The following is a 20705-nucleotide window of genomic DNA, read 5'->3' on the forward strand; positions in this document are numbered from 1 at the left end:
TGTTTGTTTGTTTGTTTGTTTATTTTGAATTTTTGAGACAGGGTTTCTCCATAGCTTTTGGTTCCTTTCCTGGAACTAGCTCTTGTAGAACAGGCTGGCCTCGAACTCACAGAGATCCACCTGCCTCTGCCTCCCGAGTGCTGGGATTAAAGGCGTGCACCACCACCGCCCATCTAGCAAGACTTATTTTAAGATGAAACAGAAGAAACCAAGGTAGAGACAAGAGTCCTGTTTCTCTTCTCCTGGAAGTCGGATGTTGTATCATCAAGTGGGGAGAGCTGGGAAAGACGATGCAGGGGTCCATAGATAACCACCGTTGTTTCCTTCCTGCTTGTGGATGGTGCTTACTGTGAAAAACAGAGCTTTGACTTTGTCAGGTAATGAAGGTGTTTGGGTTTTGGCTCATGTTAAAAGTGAGACATTGAAGCTGTCGCTGAGGTATTAAGGGCATGACTTACGTGACAAGTCCATTGCCTGTGCAGCCCTCAATGGCTGTGATTTTTTGTCCCTTTTGTGGGGTGATTGAGTCCTCACAGATCATCAGCTCTGGTTGGAGGTAGCAAGCCCAGCTGCTGCTAGGAGCAGGGAAGGGCCGATGCACTGCTGGTGCAGAGATCTGCTGTAGGCTTGGTACCCTTTGCTAGTACGTAGCTCACTTGCATCTCTGCCTGTTGTTCCTAGTCCAAAAACTTTCCTGTCTCCAGAGAGAAGAAATTAATTTTTGCCAAGGAGTGGGGAAGAAGGGACAGCTGTTTGGTGTGGCAGATGATGGGGGCGATGGAGGGCAAGGTGCTGTCTTGGACTTTCCTAGCAGATGAGCAGCGATCCATTGCTTAGCTTCCACCCTCCTCTCATAGTTAGCTTATGTTACCTACATCTGAGCCTTATAGGCGATTTTGCTGGGTGAATTCAGGTTGTTTTAGACTCCTTCTACTACTGGCCTGGAATTTCTGCTTTTCAGGAATGGCCGAGTCCCAGTGGTTGCCTGTTGGATTCTCCCCACCAACTCCCTGATGTTAATGGGTGCTTGTTCTGGCATTCAGTGTTGGATGCACTGCTCCTGTAGTGTGCAGTTTTAAATGGCTGTTTAAGTAGTAACACACATGACACTTGTAACATTTATTGAAACTTACTGTGTGCTGAATCCCATGATAAAAAACTTTGTATGTTTTTTTTGAGGCAAGGTCTCTCTATGTAGCCCCAGTTGGCTGGAACTCACTGAGATCCACCTGTCTACCTCCTGAGTTCTGGGATTAAAGGCATACACCAGGCCTGGCTCTGCAGATGTTCTGTTCGGAACCCATCAGTGCTTCCCATGGTGCTTAGATGAAGTTTAGAGACGTTAAGTTGCCCTTTGGTCACATAGTTCCAAGCATGCAAGCTGACCTGTTTCAGCTAATGTCTTTGTCTTTGTTTGCCCTAAATGCTCTGTGTCCCAGAACAGAGGAACCATGCGAAGCGCCTCCTTTTCTTGGCCAGGAGGCAGCATTGAATAGTAAATCACCAGGCTAACCACAGTCAGCCACAGTGTTAATCTTGGTACATCTTTGTCCTTCAGGCAGACTTTTCATTCATAAATGAGAGAAATGATCAGTTATGTTTCATTCTAACTTACAGATTTCTTTAAAACTTTTAAAGATGTCAAAGGATAAATTAATCTAGAATTTTAGAAATGCTTATAGATTATTAGTTGTAAAAACATTTTTCTGCGTTTTTCAAAATTACTACCTGAGTCCCTATTTGTTGGAGAAAGCTTTTAGCTGACTTCGTTTATCTTCAAATTTCAAAACACGAACTTGGACAACACTCTAAGAAGTAGTTACATAAATCGCTGTGTGCAGCAATGGTTCTGGCAATGGAGGGGAGTGCACCCCCCACCCCATGCACACATGCATTGTTAGGACTCTAGTGGATAGAGCCTGGGGATCTGCCAAATAAAGTGCTCAGAAATATGGACAGTGTCACTGCTGCTAAATGTCAGTACATAGATGGATGTAAATCTTTGTTGTTTGACCCTTTTAAAAGATGATAACAGAAGTATTTAAGGAGACTTTTGTTGCAGTGTTCAGTCTGTCACTGTGTTTTTGTATTCGTGGTGGATTTAGTCATACAACATGAAAACTTTCAAAGCCTTGGGCTCTATAGTTCTCGTGTTCTGAGGGCGGGAGGCTTAGGTCACTCACCGTTTTTGAGAGAGCCTCCAGACAGCTGAGCATCTGTGTGTGCAGTGTCTCTTCTGCAACATTACCTGTGTTCCTCTTGACCTTGAAGGACTTTGTGCTTTGTACTAGAAGGTTAGGCTTCAGTTTATTCCTACTCTTCCAACTCCTGTATGTCTGCGTGGACTGAAAATGCTTAAAGCTAAAGGAGTTAAGGAGGAGGTTGCAGGACTGTGGAACTGTTTTTGAAGTTAGATTTGCTTTTTAGGCTGTTAAGGAAAAAATCTTGTGCTGTGTGTGGTTCACACTGCTGCCTGGACTCAGCACACTTAAGCCTGTGTTGTCTTTTAGTTCTGTTTCTAATGAAAATGTTGAGCGCTTCGTGATAGCTGATGGCTGATTTGCTATAAAAACAAAGTTAACTTTACTTGACTTTGAGGATGGTGATCTAGAAAGGAACAGTGCTATAACATGTTCTGTTTATATGGTCAGAGGCTAAATGTAAGTTGGAAATTGCTCTTGAGGGCCTGGAGAGATGACATAGTAGTTTAGGACTGCTTATTGCTCTTGTAGAGGACCTTCTTTTTAGGTCCGTATGGTACCCACAGCCATCTGGAACCCTAGTTCTAGGGAATTGGATGCTCTCTTCTGAACACCAGACATGTACATGAGGCATCTACATACATGCACTCAAAGCTCTCAAACTTGTTTTAGTTTGAAAAACGCCAGTGTTTTAGGGTCTGATGTCTTTTGTCTTCCTCCCTGGTGGTTCTGTTAAGGAGAAGTATGGTTTCTCTAGATGACCGCTAACAAACTGTCCATATATATCTCACTTCAGGCAAGTTTGCCTCAGTAGGAACAATGCCAATAATAAAACCCTCTCACCCATCACCAGCTGATCTCAAAACAATGTAAAGAAGTTGGAAGGTTTTTTTTTTTCTTGTTTAAAAGAAGTCCAGAGGGGCATTCATTGCAGGTCTAATGTGTTAAACAAATGCCCAAGCCCAGCCTCTTTCCATCAGAAGGCTGTGGCAGCCTTGATTGTGGCTTTCTAAGGTGGATACTGGAGCTCGTGTCCCTTGATAAGCTCTGACCTGCCCATTTGACTGTCTGTAAGCACTCAGCTTTGCGTGGTGACATTGTGACTCAGGCCATATCAAGGACTGTTTAGCCACCACTGTCCTAAAGTAGAAACCTTTGTTCAGCACACCTTTTTGCCCAGTCCAGATACCAGCTGACACTGGCAGTGCTCACTTAGCTTGTCTGATGGAGGACAGCAATAGTAGAAGGTGGTAAAATGCCGTCCCACATCTGCCTGGAGCTCCGCCCGCAGGGATTGGGTTCTGTGCTGCTCCAGGGATCCTACTTCCTAACAGGAGGCTAGTCACTCAGCAGTTAATCCAGGCTGCAACTTAATCTCTCTAATATCATCATGTGTATTTTCCAGCTAGTTAGAAGCTCTAAGAGCCAAACCACTGCCCAAAGTTGCATAACACTTCTCCGACCATCCTGTTAGCCAAAATTCAGTCACATAGCCATATGTGGTTCCATAAGTCTAGGGAAGTCTTTTGGATAAAAGATAATGGACTCAGCCCTAAACTGGGCTTTTGTTTGTAAAGAATACGGGCTCACTAGTAGATTTTGAAACAGTCTTGTGAAAACACTAAAATCAGTGACTGGACTCTGTTCTGCCCTCTAAGAGGTTATGAAATAACACAATGCTGTATGGTGGCTGGTTCCGGGCTTGCCCTCCCTCCTTGCTTCTAATTTTTCTCTTCGTGGTTTTACTGTCCCTGCGCCTTTCCAAACCAAAACTGACCCTTCTGTCTTCTTTTTTAGGACTTTCCGTGACATCTCTGAAGATCTGAAATCTTCAGGAGAGTGACACAGCTTTGCTGCAGTGACTTATCTGGGGAGTTCAGCCTGAGGGTGACTGCTCCCAGGTGTGGCCTCTTCTGTCAGCCGTGTCTGCCAGGCAGGGGCACCCAGAAAAGAAGCAGACGCCTCCCAGCCTTACACGCAGAACACCAAGTGAGAGTGGAATTGCTCTAGGCTGCTTTGCATTTTAAACACAGCTTGAGTTGAAAGCTCTGTTCGCTCACAGCTCATGCTAAGATGACTTGAAAAGTTTCAGTTCATGCACTGGTACCGAGGCTTGAAACTGCCCTTTCGATTGTCTACTGCAATGCGTATTTATAAAGTCTCCCTAAGGATTCTGAAATACCTGCTGTTAAAGGTATATTCACTGTAATTTTCCTCCTGTGTTAGGAACGCTTAGCCCCTTTTCAGTGACGAGGCTTTCACTTTCTTGTATGGCTTAGTAAGCAGGGAACATGCATCTGATACCCTTTTAGAATAACATCATCCCCTCCTCAGAGAAGAAAGGAGTCTTCGGGGTAAACCTGGGTGGGGTATGTGTGCTGTGACCAGAAGAGAAGCAGTAAGAGTGGGGCTCTTCTCCCTTCCTCCCCTTTACCCTCCTTTCAGTATTGCCAAATCTCTACAACGTTCCCGACCACGTTGGATCTGGAGCTGTCTAACTGTTTCACAAGGAAAGATGCTCAGGTGGAGTGGTCCTCTGGTTTGTTGTGTATGCCCTCAGTTCTTGACCTGGGACTCTATCAGTAAGTTACTTAGCAGCAGACTGTCACTTAGCAAAGTGCCTTGCACACGTGACTCTAGATGAATGCTTGCTGAGTTGGACTGTAACTTTCTACCTATCTCAGATATGACATAACCAGCATAGTGCTTTCCTTTTGCAGCCCTTGTGCATATAACTTCACATGCATTTCATCAGCTCCCTCAGCTTTGCATTCAACAGTGTCACACTGGACAGTGGCCAGTACAGAGCCACCCAGTGTTATAAGACTTGGTCTCCCATCTCCCGGCTTCACATCTGCAAACTCTGTCGCAAAGCATTCTTAGGACTTTAGCAGTTTCCCAGTCCTGTGCCAGGTGTTGCCCTTCGTTCCTTACAAGTGAAAGAAAGCTTGTCCTGTTTCATGACATGGCCAGGGGAGCCAGCTCCTCGTGCGGTGCCCTTCCTAGCTCTTTTTTTTTTTTTTTCCTTCCTAGCTCTTAAGTCACCAGCCCTGCCCGTGCCCCAAGAGAATAGGGAGCAGAAGGGATTTGTGCTGAAGATTTTTCTTGAAAGCATTTAAGACTAAAATTATTTTTTCTAAAACATCTAAGTTTATAAATTTATTTATGTCGCAAGTAATACACCCCACATACTACAGTGTCCTGACTTGGAGGAATGTATGGATAGCATAGCACATGCAGGTCTCCTGGTTGTATCATGAATCCTTCAATATTTATGACCTATTATTCCATTACCTGTTAGATTTGGCCACTAAATCACTTATTGTTCTTTAATCAGTTGGTCATTTGCTCATTAACACGTTTCTTGAGTGTTAGTAAAGTCCAGGCACTGTGCCAGGGACTGTACAGGGTGTTCTGGGAGATAGGTCCTGAAAACAGCCGTCCTCACCTTCAATGCCAGACAGATCATGCATCATTCTAAATCTGAAATTCTTGTATTAAAATGGCTGAAGAGAGAAACCAAGTTTCTGTTTGTTTAATATAACCTGTTAAGTTTATAGCTATAATTAGCACATATTCATAGAAGGCAATAAACACAGTTGTTTGTGTGCATATACAAATTATGTTGCTCCAATATGCTTTTAAGCCATGTAAGAGCAAAATTACAAAAACCTAGGTTTGAGCTAATTTATAGCTGTTGGTAGGGTAATTCTCAATCTGAGAGTGAAGTTGTTTGAGGGAAGTTCTGAGCTTCCTAGATTAGTAGCAGCAGCCTAAGACCGCACTGGAATTTTAGGGGTAGAGGTCCCCGTAGCAGCACACCGTCCCAATCAAGACACTCAAACTCTCCATCGCTACAGTGAATTCAGGAGGTTGGAACTAGAAAAGCACCCTGGCACGTGTCACACACAGGGAAGAGGTTTTACAGAATTTTTCTAGGATAGATAGAGAGCAGGTGGCACGACAAGGTGGGAGTTTTTAGCTTAAGTCTCTAACCTTCCCTGAAGAGTTTGCATGGGAATTTGATCTGGGAAGAAGTTCCCCTAGGAACAGAGAGGGTATCTGTGCCAGGCATTTTTGTGTGTGTGTTTGGGGTGTGTATCTGTCTGTTTGTGTATAGAATGCAGTGTGTTTATTTGTGTGAGTGCTTGTAGAATGCATCCATGAAGCAGAAGTAGCTTCCGTGAAACTGAGGACAGAACTCTGACATAGCATCTTGGATTCCACAGATACAGTAAGGGTTAGTTTCCAGTTCCCATTCTCTGGCAGTTTTAAACTGAATGGGTACACAAGGAGCTAGGAAGCTGTGTGCACCCATCTGCTTCTGATTGTGAGACAGCAGGTGCAGGGCTGGAAGCATAAGTCGCATGTGATAGACCTCCTGCCTGGATCCCACAGTCTTATTTTCAGATGTGACCTATGGGCTTCTTCAGCTGCCAGTGTTAGATAGTAAAACTGTGAGTCTCTAGCCCGTCTTCCCCAAGAGCTGACTGCTGACCTTTGGGCTCTGAGATGAGTCTGGGTTGGCTCTTGACTGTGGAAAGGTGCTGTGTGGAGACCCTGTGTCCAGACTCTGGCTCTGGGGATGGCAGCTGCTTGGACCAGTGTACAGGCGGGAAAGGACTTGTAGAGCTGCTCCTCTGGCTAACCTTGGCTACTCACCGAGCTTTTTCAGGACTTCTGCATTCCTCTACTTCCCACTTTGGCTAGATGCCTGTTTCAGAAGTGTGACAAGAAATGCTGGGAACACAAGGCTAATCAGGCTTGGGCTAAAATACAGTCATGTAGGTGACTATCTAGAGGTCTTAACCTAGTTTGTGAGGAATACATTCACGACTTTCCATATTCTGGTCCTGACCTTCCAGAATGTTCTGAGGGTCTCTCACAGCCTTTCCAAGTGTATCACAGTATGACTTTGAGTGCCCTCTTCACAGTGAAAATTGCTCACGGCAACAAACTTCCAAATTCTAGTTCCTGCAGAGAACAACTACTATTTATTTTCTATTTATTTATTTTTTTTTATCAGTTTCTTGTCTGCTATTTTTGCCACTAAATGTGTTCATTTCATTAACTCACGAAGGTTTGGGAAAAACACCTATCTGAAGCCACTAAGCAGCTTTCTTGACAACTTAAAAACACATAACAGAATTGTAGATGAGGATCCTTCTTAGCAGTTGCAGAAGTGTGGTGCTTGAATGGGCTGTTGTAATGAGAGGATGAGGTCGTTTTAGAGAAGGAAATAGGTTTGTGGGTAGGTTATGGCACAGAGCCTGTTAGCAGCAGAATTCAGAGTGGAATGCAGATACCCTTGCTCTCAGCTCACCTTCTGCTTCTCTTCCCTTTTCCTCAACCACTTTTGTCAAAAAAGAAGTTCTATATAGCAGTTGTTTACAGAATGAATAGTAAGAGAAAAACTGCTGAGAGAGGGGAGATTCCACGGTCAATTAAAATTCAGGAATGCTAAGTTATTTCCTTTCCCTGGGATGTCTGAGTTTCTGTTATGCCATGACACACTGTGAACTCAGGAGGGACAGACTGTGTCACTGTATGTCATGTCCCTGTCCTCCACCTTCCTCTGAGCATCTCAAAAGACCAGGGTTCCTTTGATCAAGTTTACAGGTCTTGTAAAAGACAGCTGCTAGTGAGAATACTGGCAGTGCCTATGTTACCGCAGTACTAGGGGAAGGCCACAAGTCCTAGCCGTCTGCTGCCCAGAGCTGTACTAGCAGGGAGGATGTTCTTTCCCACCTGTGGCACACAAAATCAGTATCCAAGTTCTTCAAGACTCATTCAGTGTGCAGATACACTGATGATGCTGTTGCTGCATCTTAGCAATGCTTTTGTATGGCACTTTATAATTTTCCAGCACCTTTAGGTTCAGCCCTGTGAGGCAGACAGTATTACAGTCATTGTACAGATGAGGCACTGGAAACTCTAGAGAAGTTTGTTGTTGACCCCTTCTCTTCCCCCTTCCTCTCTCCTAAGTTTAGATCACAAAAGGATGGAGTCAGGATTTGGTTATAGAGTCTCTGACTCCAAGTCCAAAGTTCTTTCTACTGGTCTTTCCTTCTAGCTTTATTTATACAATGAAGGTATGGAAACAGACCCAACCGTGGTTTGGCTTATTGTGAAATATAAATGCTTTGGTTATTGGAGTGGCCCAGAAGTAACTCTTGCTGTAGCTGTCCTAGAGAAAACCCTTCTTTGTCCTTACAGTGTTACTTGTTCAGGTACCTGGATTGTACTTCAAATACTGTTTGATTGTGAAACTAAGATTAAACATATCCTTGTAATTATTTAACTCTGACAATGTATCGCCGCTGCATTCTCAGGTGAAGGAGAGAAATGGTTTGACAGGAAAAATAGCATTCAAATGCAGCAGTAAATATCCTTTATTACACAAATGCTGTTTCTTAGCTTTAATTTGCTTTCACAAGTTACTGATGTAACATCTTTGTAAAATGTAAAATATTTATATTTTGAAATAAAGTCACAAATGTTGGATGAAACAGGTGATAAACAGCCTCCTTTTTTTTGTTTTTTTGTTTTTAGAAATTTGATCTTTTTCCAGACTTTCCCTGTGTATCCTACCTTTGGCACCAGGATTCATACTGGCGCCGGTATTTTTGTGCAATTGGTCATCTTACATGAGGGAAACTGTCTGGGGAGCGTACGTTTGCACCTTAAAGTGGCCAAAAGGGTCCATAGCTGAGGCAAAAGTCCTCAGTGCACTGGAGAGAGGCAGACTTGTAAAAAGTGGGAGGATGGTGGTTGAAGTTAAAGGCGCCTGGAGAGTTGGCTCTTCCAGAGGACCCAAGTTGGATTCCTAACACCCATATTTGGCAGAATTGGAAGATGAGTTGAATTTAGAAGCGCTTCTTTTTTAAACTCCTCCCCGCGCCCCAGGATTTCTCTGTGTAACGGTCCTGGCTGTCCTGGAACTTTCTTTGTAGACCTGGCTGGTCTTGAACTCACAGAGATCCTCCTGCCCCTACCTCCCAAGTGCTGGGATTAAAGGCGCACTGCAGCCACCACCACCCAGCAGGAGCTCTTCTTTTTAAGTTTTGCTATCTCCATTACCAGATGCTCACGCTGCTTTGGCAGATAAAGCTGAGCCCTGCAACTTTGCTTTCAACACTGGAAGTTGAGCCCATCAGTCTAACTTGATGGATGGAGAAAGCCAGTCTCAGATACCATTTTGCTTCAGTAGGTGCTCGTTAGCAGCTATGGTCCTTCAAAAATATTTTCTTGTGCTTCTCAGTCAGTTGCTTAAGTCTAGAATCCTCCCTAAGGTGCAGACTTCTGAAATCCTTCCTTGGCTTCGCTCCTGGAAACCAGAGGAAAAGTGCTGGCGATCCTTCTCGTCACAGGAGTTGTGTATGAGCTCATGGTTGGGCTGAGAGAATGGATTCTTAGCCTTAAGTGACTTCAGTCAGAAATAGACACGATGTTTTAAGGAGCCGTTAACACGCTGCTAGTTCTTGGCTAATATTAAAAATCATTGTAAAAAGTAGTTTTAAACAGTATTTATCAGTGCATACAACTTTAATTCTCTTGAAGGTGAATTCTAAAGATACTGCCTGCAAGACCCACTACCTTCTTGCTGAGTAGCAGGATACTTATGTGAATGTATTATCAAATGTTTCAACTCCGTGTAAGAGATACATAATCAGAAAATAGGAGTGAAGGGGAAATGGAGTGGACCTTCCTGGGAAGCCATGAAAAGATAATTACAAGTATAATTGCCACCTCAGGGCAGAGATTCCCTACTATTTTCAACCCCATCAAAACTTGTAGAAATATGTATGATTTTTTGATTTTTGAAGCAAATGGATTTGGCGGGCAGCTTTGCTGAGGACAGTTGTCTTCTGATAAGAAGCCCTGTGAACATGGGGAGGCCCTCAGGTGTCTTGTTTCTCGCTTTGGGTAAAATACATTTTGGCACACACCCCTGAGGAAAGAGGCACTGCTGGGGCCTACTGGGCGGGCATGCAGAGAGCGGAGCCCGAGGGGTGGGTCAATATCAGCGGGTGGGTGGGGCTCCCAGGGTTTGGGGTGGAGCTAGGAGGAGGCGTGCCGCCCTAGAGGCGGGGCTGATGAGCCCCAACTGCTTGATCCAGACTACGGGTAGGTGGGCGTGGCCTAGGGGGGCAGGGCTGAGGGCGGGATTAACTAGGGTGGGGTGGTCTTGGGGCGGGGCCGAGTCGGTGGTGCCGCCTAGGGGCGTGGCTATCGGGCCTGGGGTCGCGTGGAGGCGGGGCCGAGGTGGTGGCACAAGGCTAGGGGTGGGGCCAGCGAGGCGGCGGGCGACCGGCGGGCTGGTTGGCGGGCCCGCACTGGTGCGGAGAGCGGGCGGTCCGACCGGTGGAGGGCTATGGCCGCTTCTCCGCTTCCCGGCGGCGGCGGCGGCGGCGGTGCGGGAGCTGTCCACTCCTGCAACGCGTCTGGCTTCGCCTTCGACTCGGGACTGGAGATCAGAACGCGCTCGGTGGAGCAGACGCTGCTGCCCCTGGTTTCTCAGGTACTGCAGCCCCCAGCCCCCGTGTGCGCGGCCCGCGATGGCGGCTGCAGCTCTTCCCCGGCCCGGCATGGCGGGGCGGGAGGCGGCGCTGTCCCGCATTCCGCGAGCGCGGCGGCGGCGGGACTCGCGTGGGGGCCCGGGGCGGGGCGGCTACTCCTGGGCGCGCAGTGAGGTGTCTGAGCCCAGCAGGTGCGTTGTCTGGCCTAGGCGGCCGGACTCGCCTGGCGCTGCGGTTTCTGCCGTGTGAGGCCCAGCCGCGGAATGATAGGACCCCTGCGGGGTCCCCTGCCTCTCAGAGCCGCGGCGGCTGCAGCTGCGCAGTCCGCCGCCGCCGCTGTCCGCATCCCAGGCGCGGGACGCAGACTAGGGCTCTCCAGTTTGCCTCCCACTCCGGCGTGTTCTCCAAGGCCTTTGTCCAGTTCCTTTGGTCGTGTGTGGCCTCGCCCAACTCCCACCCACCCTGGCCACCTGTCCTGTCCCTCCCTGTCACTTACTTGCCTGCCCACCTCTGCCTGCCTGTACTCTGCAGAGTGACGGGAAGTAGTGCTTGAGGCTTAATCCCGATGCACAGTATTTTGCCAGGTCTCAGTTAGGATTAATGCATTATTGTATTTGTGGGTTATAAAAGAAGTCTAGAATCAGCTAAGCGATGTGCTTAATTAGAAAAGTTTTGCTTCTCTGAGCTGAGGTATATATAACCCGAGGGCTAGAATTCCTCACCTACGGCTGGGGTACTGTGCCAAACACCAAGTGAAGAATTTTGTCTTTGGCGGCGCGTTGGCGATGTGTGACTCATACTAAACTGTAACATCTTGGTGACTCATGCCAGGATTACCAAGAGTTTAGAGGTAGAAAGAATCTTAAATTATCTGACTCTAAATTAAAAAAAAATCATTTCTTACGACACCCTCAACACCTGGCCACCAATGCCTTACATAAGCACTTTTAGTGAAGAGGAGGTTATCACTAGTCCGTACAGAGACGTTTTTAGGTGTTGCCTCTGTTCCAGCCCTGCCCTGAAAATATTTGAAAATTGTTGTTATTCCCTAGGTTCTTCTAATGCTAATTAAGTAAATATCCCCATATCACACACACACACACACACACACACACACACACACACACACACTCCACCCTGCATCCTGTCATTAGTGTAACAGTGGTGACTACACGGGGCACTCCCTGCCTCTTGACCTCTTCCTGATCCATGGAAAGAAGGCTGTAGTTCTTTTCTAGTGTCTACACCTCCTTCCACCCCGGAGAACTCCCCCGCACCCCTGTCAGCAGGACAACCACAATCCATAAGTGGAGAGAAATGTTGAAGCGGTTTTACAGGGGAGAGAGAGAGTGATGGACTTGAAACCGACCGTGTTTTAGCCGTCACAGGCTGTGTTCTAAGCGCAGTTCTTGCCCCCGCATTAGGTAAGATATATGTATATTCTCGTGAGGCAGATGAAGAAATTGAGGGTTAGTTAGACCAATTTACCTGTTATTAGGGGTTTCAACTCTTAGGTGACAAACTGGGGTCTGATTCCAGGCAGCTCGACTCCAGGAGTCAGCCTTTAGCTTTCCTGGGTCTCTTCTAGAGTTTAGACAGGGCGATGAGGTCAGCACAGACTAGTTACAAAGGAAAAGTTCCACAGTAGAAAAACTAGGCAGAGAGCTGCAGTCTGGAAAAACAGTAACTTTGTATCGTATCATTGCTAGAAACAGACCAGTGCTACAGAGCTTTATTTATTTGGGGGGGGGGGGGAATCATGGCGTATGGAGAGTAGAAGAGGGAAAGTGTTACTTGCTGCTAAAAATTAGCTAGAGGGGAAAACACCCCTCCCCACTTGATATCAGGATCACAGCTGAGGTTCTGTACACTAGTGGTGTCTCTGACACAGTTCCACAACTGACAGGCTTAGTGGTTGACTGTCCTCAACCAGACAAAGTTAAGTTCCCCATAGTATCAGGAGATGCATAAAGCTTGCTTAGGATGCTTGATTAACAAGTCAGGGAAGTACAGATAATTTAGACTGATTTTTAAAGTTTCAGGGAGTTTAAGATATTAGAACTGGAGACTTAGCTCAGTTTGAGAGCTGGCCCTTGGTTGATTCCCAGTTATCACATAAACGTTGGTGATTCATGCCTGTAATCCCAGCACTCAGAAAGGGGAGGCAGGAGAATTAGGAGTTTGGGGCCAGCCTGAATGTTATAAGACTCTGTGTGTGGTGGGGTGATGGTGAGCTCTCTAGAAAACTCCCGTGCTCAAGTGTTTCTCTTCTAAAGATACAACACGATTACCCAACTCATTTCCACATCTCCCCCAAGATATTTTAAGTACGTTAAGCAAGGATTTCTTGCATACTCCATAGCTGCTGCTCTTTGAAGGGCTTATGTTTTAGTTGGGAGGTAGGGTGTGTATAGAATAGCGAGCACACGCCAGGGATCAAGTGAGCATTATCAATAATATATGTTCTGCGAGTTCAGTTTGAATCAAGGGTGACACTGTGTAGGAGACAGGGCTTGAGGTAAACAAGGAAGACCAGTCACTGTGCTGTGTGAAGTCACTGTGCTGTGTGAAGTCGCTGTGCAGTGTGAAGTCACTGTGCTGTATGAAGTCACTGTGCAGTGTGAAGTCACTGTGCTGTATGAAGTCACTGTGCTGTATGAAGTCACTGTGCAGTGTGAAGTCGCTGTGCAGTGTGAAGTCGCTGTGCAGTGTGAAGTCACTGTGCAGTGTGAAGTCGCTGTGCAGGGTGAAGTCGCTGGCTTTTGTTTTGATGTTAATTCACTGCTGACTCCCCCAGTGAAAGTCTTGACTTTTAGGACTTTTCTAGGAAAGGAAGGTTTTGTCAGCATCAGAAAATAGGAATTCTCTCTTCGCACTCTAGAAATGAAGAATTTTCACAGCAATAGAGATAGAAAGAACCTTCGCTGCCCATCCAGCTTCTGCTAATGACAACATGATTCTGTAACCTGGTAGCAGGAAATGCTTTCCTTGCTGGGGATGTAGATCAATAGTAAGTCTGCTTGTCTAACATGTAAGAGGTCCTGGGTTCGGGCCTCAGCCCTGGGGGAAAAATGGTGCTGAAGGGTTGGGTAAATGGCTTTTTGGGTAAAATGCTTGCAGTGCAAGCTTGAGGACGTGAATTTGGATTGCCAGCATCCAGCTAAAAGCTGGCAGGGGTGTGGAGTTAGATGGATGCTGAGAAGCTAGCCCATGAGCTTCAGGGTCATTGAGAGATTCTCTTAAAGAATAATTGAGGAAGATATCTGCTGTTGATCTCTGGCCTAGCCCCAGGCATGCACAGACACCAGTACCAGTGCATAGATACATACACACACCACATACACCACACACACACACACACACACACACACACACACACACACACACACACAGTAAAAGTCTTTGTTAGCTGATATGGGTATCTACAGGAAACTTTATAGCAACAGTCAAAGATACATTTCTTTTAAAGACAAGCAAGAAGTGGTTCCTGATATCATAGATCCTATTCAAACTAGAAATTTCGCCCTTCTATAAGACCAGGAGAAGAAACAAAGTACAGAGATGGAAAACACACACACACACACAAAAAACCCTGAGAAGTCCCATTGTGTTATGATTACCAATATAGAATACTCATACTAGAAATAGCAAGTTCATACGATACGAAGTGCTAAAGTCAGTTGCATTTCTCTACATTAGTAAACAGAAAAAGGCGATTTAAAAATTACCGTAAGACTGTAAATATGGAGGTTACTAGAAACGTCTGCATGTATATTATAGCAAAGAGAGATATTAGACTATGGAGAAAATTTTGTTGAAAGTCAGAGTTGGTCTAAGTGACTGAGGGAAGTACTGAGTTCATGCCTAGACCAAGAGAATACTAAAGACACAGCTCTTGACTTTTCCTAGAGATTTGTAAATTTAATGAAATTCCAGTGATAATTCCAACAGATTTTGGGGTAGGATTTGACTAAAGTAATTCTAAAAATTTATATGAATGACCAAAGAACCAAGAATAGCAAAGCAAGCAAAGCAATATGTGTAGACTTACTCTTCTAAGTCCACATGTGGCGGTGGCATATGCTTTTAGTGCCAGCATTTGGGAATTGGAGGCAGATGGATCTCTTTGACTTGTTGGAGGTCTGCTTAGCAAGTTTCATTCCACCATGGCTACTATCTCAGAATAAGGAAAATTGAAGTTAGAGGATGGGCATAATGGTCGATGGCTGTAATCCTCATCCACGTGGGACTGAGGCGGGAGAATTATTAAATTACAGGCCATCCTGGGTAACATAATGAGACCCTGTCTAAGAAAAAGGTTGATACTATTAATAGCCTAGCAATTCAACTCCTTGCAGAGAAATCCCGTGTAAATTCATACAAGTCTGGATAATATTTTTACTTCTGAAGATTCCAAACTAAGAACTACCAAAATCTCTATTAAGGATGTTTAAGTAAATTTTGCAGTGTTCAGCGTGCGAGAGTCTATGAGTAAAAGGACTGAGCCAGCCCTGCGATTCTGCCCTCTTCTTCTTTTGCCTGTTGTGTATCAAATCCATGGTCTTAGGAAAACCAGTCAAGCACTGTACCGCTGAGCTAAATCCCCATCCCCATCCCCAACTCTTAGCGTTTCAAAACAGGCTGGACTCAAACTCACCTCCCAAGTGTTAGGAGTATAGGTGGGAACCACCACAGTGGATTTTGACCTGTCAGATTTTATTATCTAAACTTTTGTTTTTTTAAAGCTCCAGGCTAAGTACCAGGCGTGTTTTCTGTAGAGTTACTCCCACCCCTTTTAATAGTCACTTTGCCACTCCTACAGTGCTCAGAGGGAGGGAAGAAGGGTGCCTCCACCCTGGTGTGGAATGTCTTTCTTCTGCCCTTGGCCTTTCCCTGTGTGTGCTTCCCTCCAGCCTTCCTGTCAGGACCCTTTAGGTGGCTAAGGTCACTTAACTTCCTTCTTTCTACCTCCTCTTTTGCCTTGGGAGTGTTTCAGAGTCTTTGTCTCTTAATGGCTTGTGGAAGAAGAGGGTGGTGATTTTCTTTTCTCCTTGCTGATTGAGGCCAGGCTGGGAGTGTGGTTTTGAGGGCAAAGATAAAGGAAAATTCAAATGATAAAAGAGGCTGTGGGCCTGTGCTTCAAAGAGTCTGACCTTGAGTAGGGTGTTCACTTCTGTTTCGTTTAGCAAATTAGCCATTGAGAGTTTACTGGTGAGTGAAATCCAGATAGGAACTTCTTTTTTTTTAAAAAAAAAATATATATATATATTTATTTATTATGTATACAGTATTCTGTCTGTGTGTATGCCTGCAGGCCAGAAGAGGGCACCAGACCTCATTACAGATGGTTGTGAGCCACCATGTGGTTGCTGGGAATTGAACTCAGGACCTTTGGAAGAGCGGGCAACGCTCACGCTCCCAACCTCTGAGCCATCTCTCCAGCCCCCAGATAGGAACTTCTCCATCTCAGGCTGGCTTTTAGATTATTCTTCAGGTCCTAGAGAACTGAACTTCGTTCTTCCTCCCAGCTTCCTGTTTTACCTGCTTTCTTGCCTCCCCACGAATCGGGTAAAGAAAGCCCCTGTCAGCTGAGTATAGATGTCCTAAAAATTCAGAACATCACGGAACCCAGGAGCAGAACAGAACTGACACTATTCTTTCTTTTCTTTTTTTCTTTATGTAAATGACACTATTCTAAGTGTGATGGCTTACATTTAATCATGTATTTCCCAGGGTAGCCTGAGCAGATTATTGCCCAGTTCTTACAGATGAGAGTTGTTACAGACAGGCTGATAAGAACTCCATCCTGGCCAGAACTCCAACTCTGGCAGCGTGGGTGGAGTCCATGCTCTTAACTGCTGGGATGCCCTTGTTTGCCCTTCGTGGCACCGTAGGCCCGCGTCTCAAGTAAGCCCTTGTTCTTGCTTCCTTCCGTCTTGGAGTTTTCCACTGTAGCAAATCAATCTTCTTCCTCTACAGAGTGCCTTCTTTGCCCTCTGGCTCATTCAGGCATTTTCTAGAACATCCTGTAGACATGTCTGTCAAGGCAACTACAAGTGGTCACTCTACTATTCTACCTAGTTTTTAAGCACAATGGCTGGCTTTTGATGTGGCATAGTGCGGCTTTGGACGCTCTCTCACCGCTTCCCCTTCATCCTCAGTATAATCTGAGCAGGAAAGAGAGGCGTCGTGACTAAGAGTTCAGGCAGCCTTTGGTATTTTCTTAACCTCTTCCAACTTCAGGTTTTTAATCTGCATATTGAAGGTATAAATAGACCAATACCTAATAGAAGCTAGAGATGTAAGCATTAAATTAATTTATATCTGCAAAATATACATACTAGTATGCTTGTGCTGTGTAAATCTTAGCTAGCCTTAATCTTTAGCATAAGGAAATTAACACGCAATCTCAATTTTGTAAAAGTATATTAAGCACATACAAAACAGGATTGGAATAATTCAATAAAAATGTTCTCAGGATTATAAGTTACTATTTGAATTTTTCCTGCATTTGCCACCTTTCTTGTTTTGGGCATAATCAGCACATGTGCTTTCTCTTTTATTAAAGTTCTTTTTTTTTGTTGTTTTGTTTTGTTTTTCGAGACAGGGTTTCTCTGTGGCTTTAGAGCCTGTCTTGGAACTTGCTCTTGTAGACCAGGCTGGTCTCGAACTCACAGAAATCCGCCTGCCTCTGCCTCCCGAGTGCTGGGATTAAAGGCGTGCGCCACCACTGTCCGGCTTGAAGTTCATTTTCATTATTTTTAATTACGTGTAGGAGTGTATGTCTGCTTGTGGGTGTGCGCAATGTCCAAGGAGGCTAGAAGCCGGGCTCCTGTAGAGCTGGAGTTATAGATGGCTGTGAACTGCTTGGCATGGGTACTGGGAACTGAACTCAGTGCCCTCCCTGGAAGAGACGCAAGTGCTCCAACCACTCCAGCCCTGAAGCTGTCGTCTTAAAAGTTTGAAAATGTTAGGCTATGAGTAGATCATCTAATAAAGATTTTTATGAATTGCCTTAGCCCCTCTAAATGTCAATTTTCAGTGACTATATTTGGGATAAGCATTTTCCAGAAGGCTTCCAGTAAGAGGAAGGACAGCCACACCTAATAGTGCACCGGGGAAGATGTTTGCCGTAGGAGCAAAACGCTTGTCTGGAAACTTAACAATTGTTAGCGCTTTAGCCCAGTTGTAGGGGCTGTTCAGAATAACTGGAAAATTTGAGCATTATGCAAATACAGAATTTGACAAGCACAGTGTCTTACTCTGGGTTGCTGTAGAGGCAGTACTAAGCTAGAGCCCAGCATGTGGGGTGCCCTCTTCAAAACCTCAGTCCCACAAATGGACAGTAGAACCACAGACATCTCTAACAACAGGCATTTATTTTGGCGGTGTGGCAGCTGGGTGGTCTAACATCAAGGTAGTCAGTGCTCAGTGCCTGGGGAGACTACCTGTTTCCTGGACTAGACTGGTGTCTTCAGTTCTGGTGGGTGATGTAAAAGGGCTGGGCCCTTCACTTTCTCTTTTCTAAGGAACTAAATCCTATTTATGGGAGCTCCAAATTCTTGGCCAAGTCCCTTTCTAATAGTTGGGTGTCAGGGTCCCATCACAACCACTCTTTCTACTCTTGTGTGGTAGCCAGAATAGTGGTTAGGGTCTCTGTTCTATGTCTGGTTCTGAGAGCTCGCCAGTGTCTGCCAGGGCTGGAGACTAAAGTGGTACGGGTGGATTTTGTGTCTGTGCTCCCTCTTTTCAAGGCAGTCTCACAGACCTGCGTTAAGCTAGCGCTGGGAACAAGGTGTACACTAGCCCACTGCCACACTGGCGTCTGCATATTTACCACCCTGCTTTGCAGCACCGTAGCCAATCAATCATCCTCACAATTCTCTCTCGTGATTCGTCGTGGATGTGCCTACCTAATGGGCTCCTAGGTAACATTTATGCTGAAGAAAAGATTCCGTCCCTTTGAGATAAAGAAATGAGCAAGAGGGGGCTGGAGAGATGGCTTAGAGGTTAAGAGCATTGCCTGCTCTTCCAAAGATCCTGAGTTCAATTCCCAGCAACCACATGGTGGCTCACAACCATCTGTAATGGGGTCTGGCGCCCTCTTCTGGCCTGCAGGCATACACACAGACAGACCATTGTATACATAATAAATAAATAAATATTAAAAAAAAGAAATGAGCAAGAATGACTGGATATCTATCTGTACTGGTATGGCTTCTTTAGTTTTTAAATTTATTAGAAGGCATGATGACACATACCTTTAATCCTAGCATTTGGGAGACAGGCAGGTGAATCTGAGGCCAGCCAGGGCTACATAGAAAGACAAACAAACAAACAAAAAACAAATCAAATTAAAAAAAGGAAAAAACTTGCAAAAAAAAAAAGCAAATTAATCATACCTAAACTCTATATATCTCAGTGAACTTCTCTACAGTTAGAATAGTCATTCTGAAGCTGTGGAGTGTCATGGTGGCTTTCCTAATTCACTATCAAATATATTCCGTTCACTTATCTACCACCCAAAATGCATAAATAAATGAAGAAGTCCGAAGCAGTTAGCTTGTTATCCTTTCCTGTGACTGTGAGAATTAACTTAGAAACACACATTCGAAATTATGTCTACTTCTGCATAACAAAACACCCCCCCCCAAACTTAATGGATTATTATAAGTCAGGAATTTTAGAGTCACTTACTTAGGACACTTACTTAGTGTCCAGAAGCACAGCTCAGAGAATCTCGGTAGCTATTGGCAAGAAGCCTGAGGCTTCCTCACGGGAGCCTTCCCAGGGAGCTGGTCAAGGATCTTCACCTCTCTACTGGCATTAGGGAGTAGGGGGTGGAAGCCGCAGTGACTTCAGTCTTTACCTTCGAGAGCAGCACACTGTCACTGCTACTTTATTCTACTGGTTGAGGTAGAAGCTATCCCCCTGCTTCCAATTCTGGAGTGCTGGGCTTACAGGCTTGTTCATCACAGCGCTGGTGTGTGGTACTGGGAACTGAACGCAGGGCTTAGTGCTCGCCAGCGCTCTTCCCCTATTTTATTCTGCTAGGAGTAACTCAATCAGCTTGCCCTCAAGGAAAGGGGTGGAGACTTTGCCTCTTGGAGGTAGCAATAGCAAAGAACTTAGTTCTCTAACCTCCGTGGTAAATCATTTACTTCCTTCTACCTGCACACAACCTCTCCTGAAAGCATCAGCTTGTACCCAGAAGGTTGGCTGGGAATCTGGTCCAGATGAGCTTTTTTCAAGACAGCCATTTCCTAAGTGTAACTCTTCCTAGCTGTAGGCCAGAGAGGAAGCACGGGATACTTGTAGGCTTATGCTAAACAACAGGGAAAGAAAGAACCACTGGTTAGAGTTTCCTGAAATGGACCTGGACCCGGGTTGGCAGTTCCTTAACTAAAACTCAAGTCCTGGGAATTGTGCTCATGTCTTGGCATTGCCTTCCCAGTCGGTCGGCCCTTTCCACGAAAGGCAGTCCTTTTCTGCGGCTAGTTTTCTCAGCCTGCGGAAGCCTGCGAGTAGGAAATCCTTCATTTAATTTTGATTTTTTTTTTAAGTTCTACAGTTTAGTAATTAATTTTGTTTGTTGCCCTTTGAGTCATACTGCACTGTATTAGACCCAAGTCACCCCATGAGCTGTGCAGAGTCAGCTCTTCTCTGTTGTTGCTCCTGGGACAGCTGGAGCCCAGTGACTGCGTAGGCTGAGATTTGACAGTCGCTCCCTTTACGTTTGGCCTTCTTGACTGTGCTTTAGACTGCACTTTTGCCTGTAAGCCACTTGTAAGTTTATCACGGTGTGCCATCTAGCTAAGAATTTTCAAAAGCAGCAAGCTCTGGCTTGATCTTGTTTGGCTGTGTTTTATTTAACTTCTCTGTTCTCTTGTATTTTACTGCAGCCATTAGCTCCTTCAAACCCCTTCAATCACCTTAGCTAGACCACCTAATTCTTGAGGGATACTTTCTACTTTCCCTGTTATTA

At 45.3% G+C, this 20705-nt stretch overlaps 2 protein-coding genes across 4 annotated transcripts in view; both read left to right on the forward strand.

Moving 5' to 3' along the window:
- Positions 1–8710, forward strand: part of Tmem245 (transmembrane protein 245) — a 75162-nt gene extending 66452 nt beyond the window's left edge. For both annotated transcript variants that reach the window (XM_050164913.1, XM_050164923.1), the window contains one exon: positions 3999–8710. In XM_050164913.1, coding sequence (XP_050020870.1) covers positions 3999–4044 — 46 coding nt within the window. In that variant the 3' untranslated portion in view covers positions 4045–8710. The remainder of the gene's footprint in view (positions 1–3998) is intronic.
- A 1795-nt stretch (positions 8711–10505) lies between these two features.
- Ctnnal1 (catenin alpha like 1) overlaps positions 10506–20705 on the forward strand; it is a 47855-nt gene continuing 37655 nt past the window's right edge. For both annotated transcript variants that reach the window (XM_050164252.1, XM_050164258.1), the window contains exon 1: positions 10506–10722. In XM_050164252.1, coding sequence (XP_050020209.1) covers positions 10576–10722 — 147 coding nt within the window. In that variant the 5' untranslated portion in view covers positions 10506–10575. The remainder of the gene's footprint in view (positions 10723–20705) is intronic.

Source organism: Alexandromys fortis, unplaced genomic scaffold, assembly GCF_014885135.2.
Source record: "Alexandromys fortis isolate MF-2015 unplaced genomic scaffold, M_Fortis_MF-2015_v1.1 scaffold_18, whole genome shotgun sequence".
Classification (NCBI taxonomy): domain Eukaryota; kingdom Metazoa; phylum Chordata; class Mammalia; order Rodentia; family Cricetidae; genus Alexandromys; species Alexandromys fortis.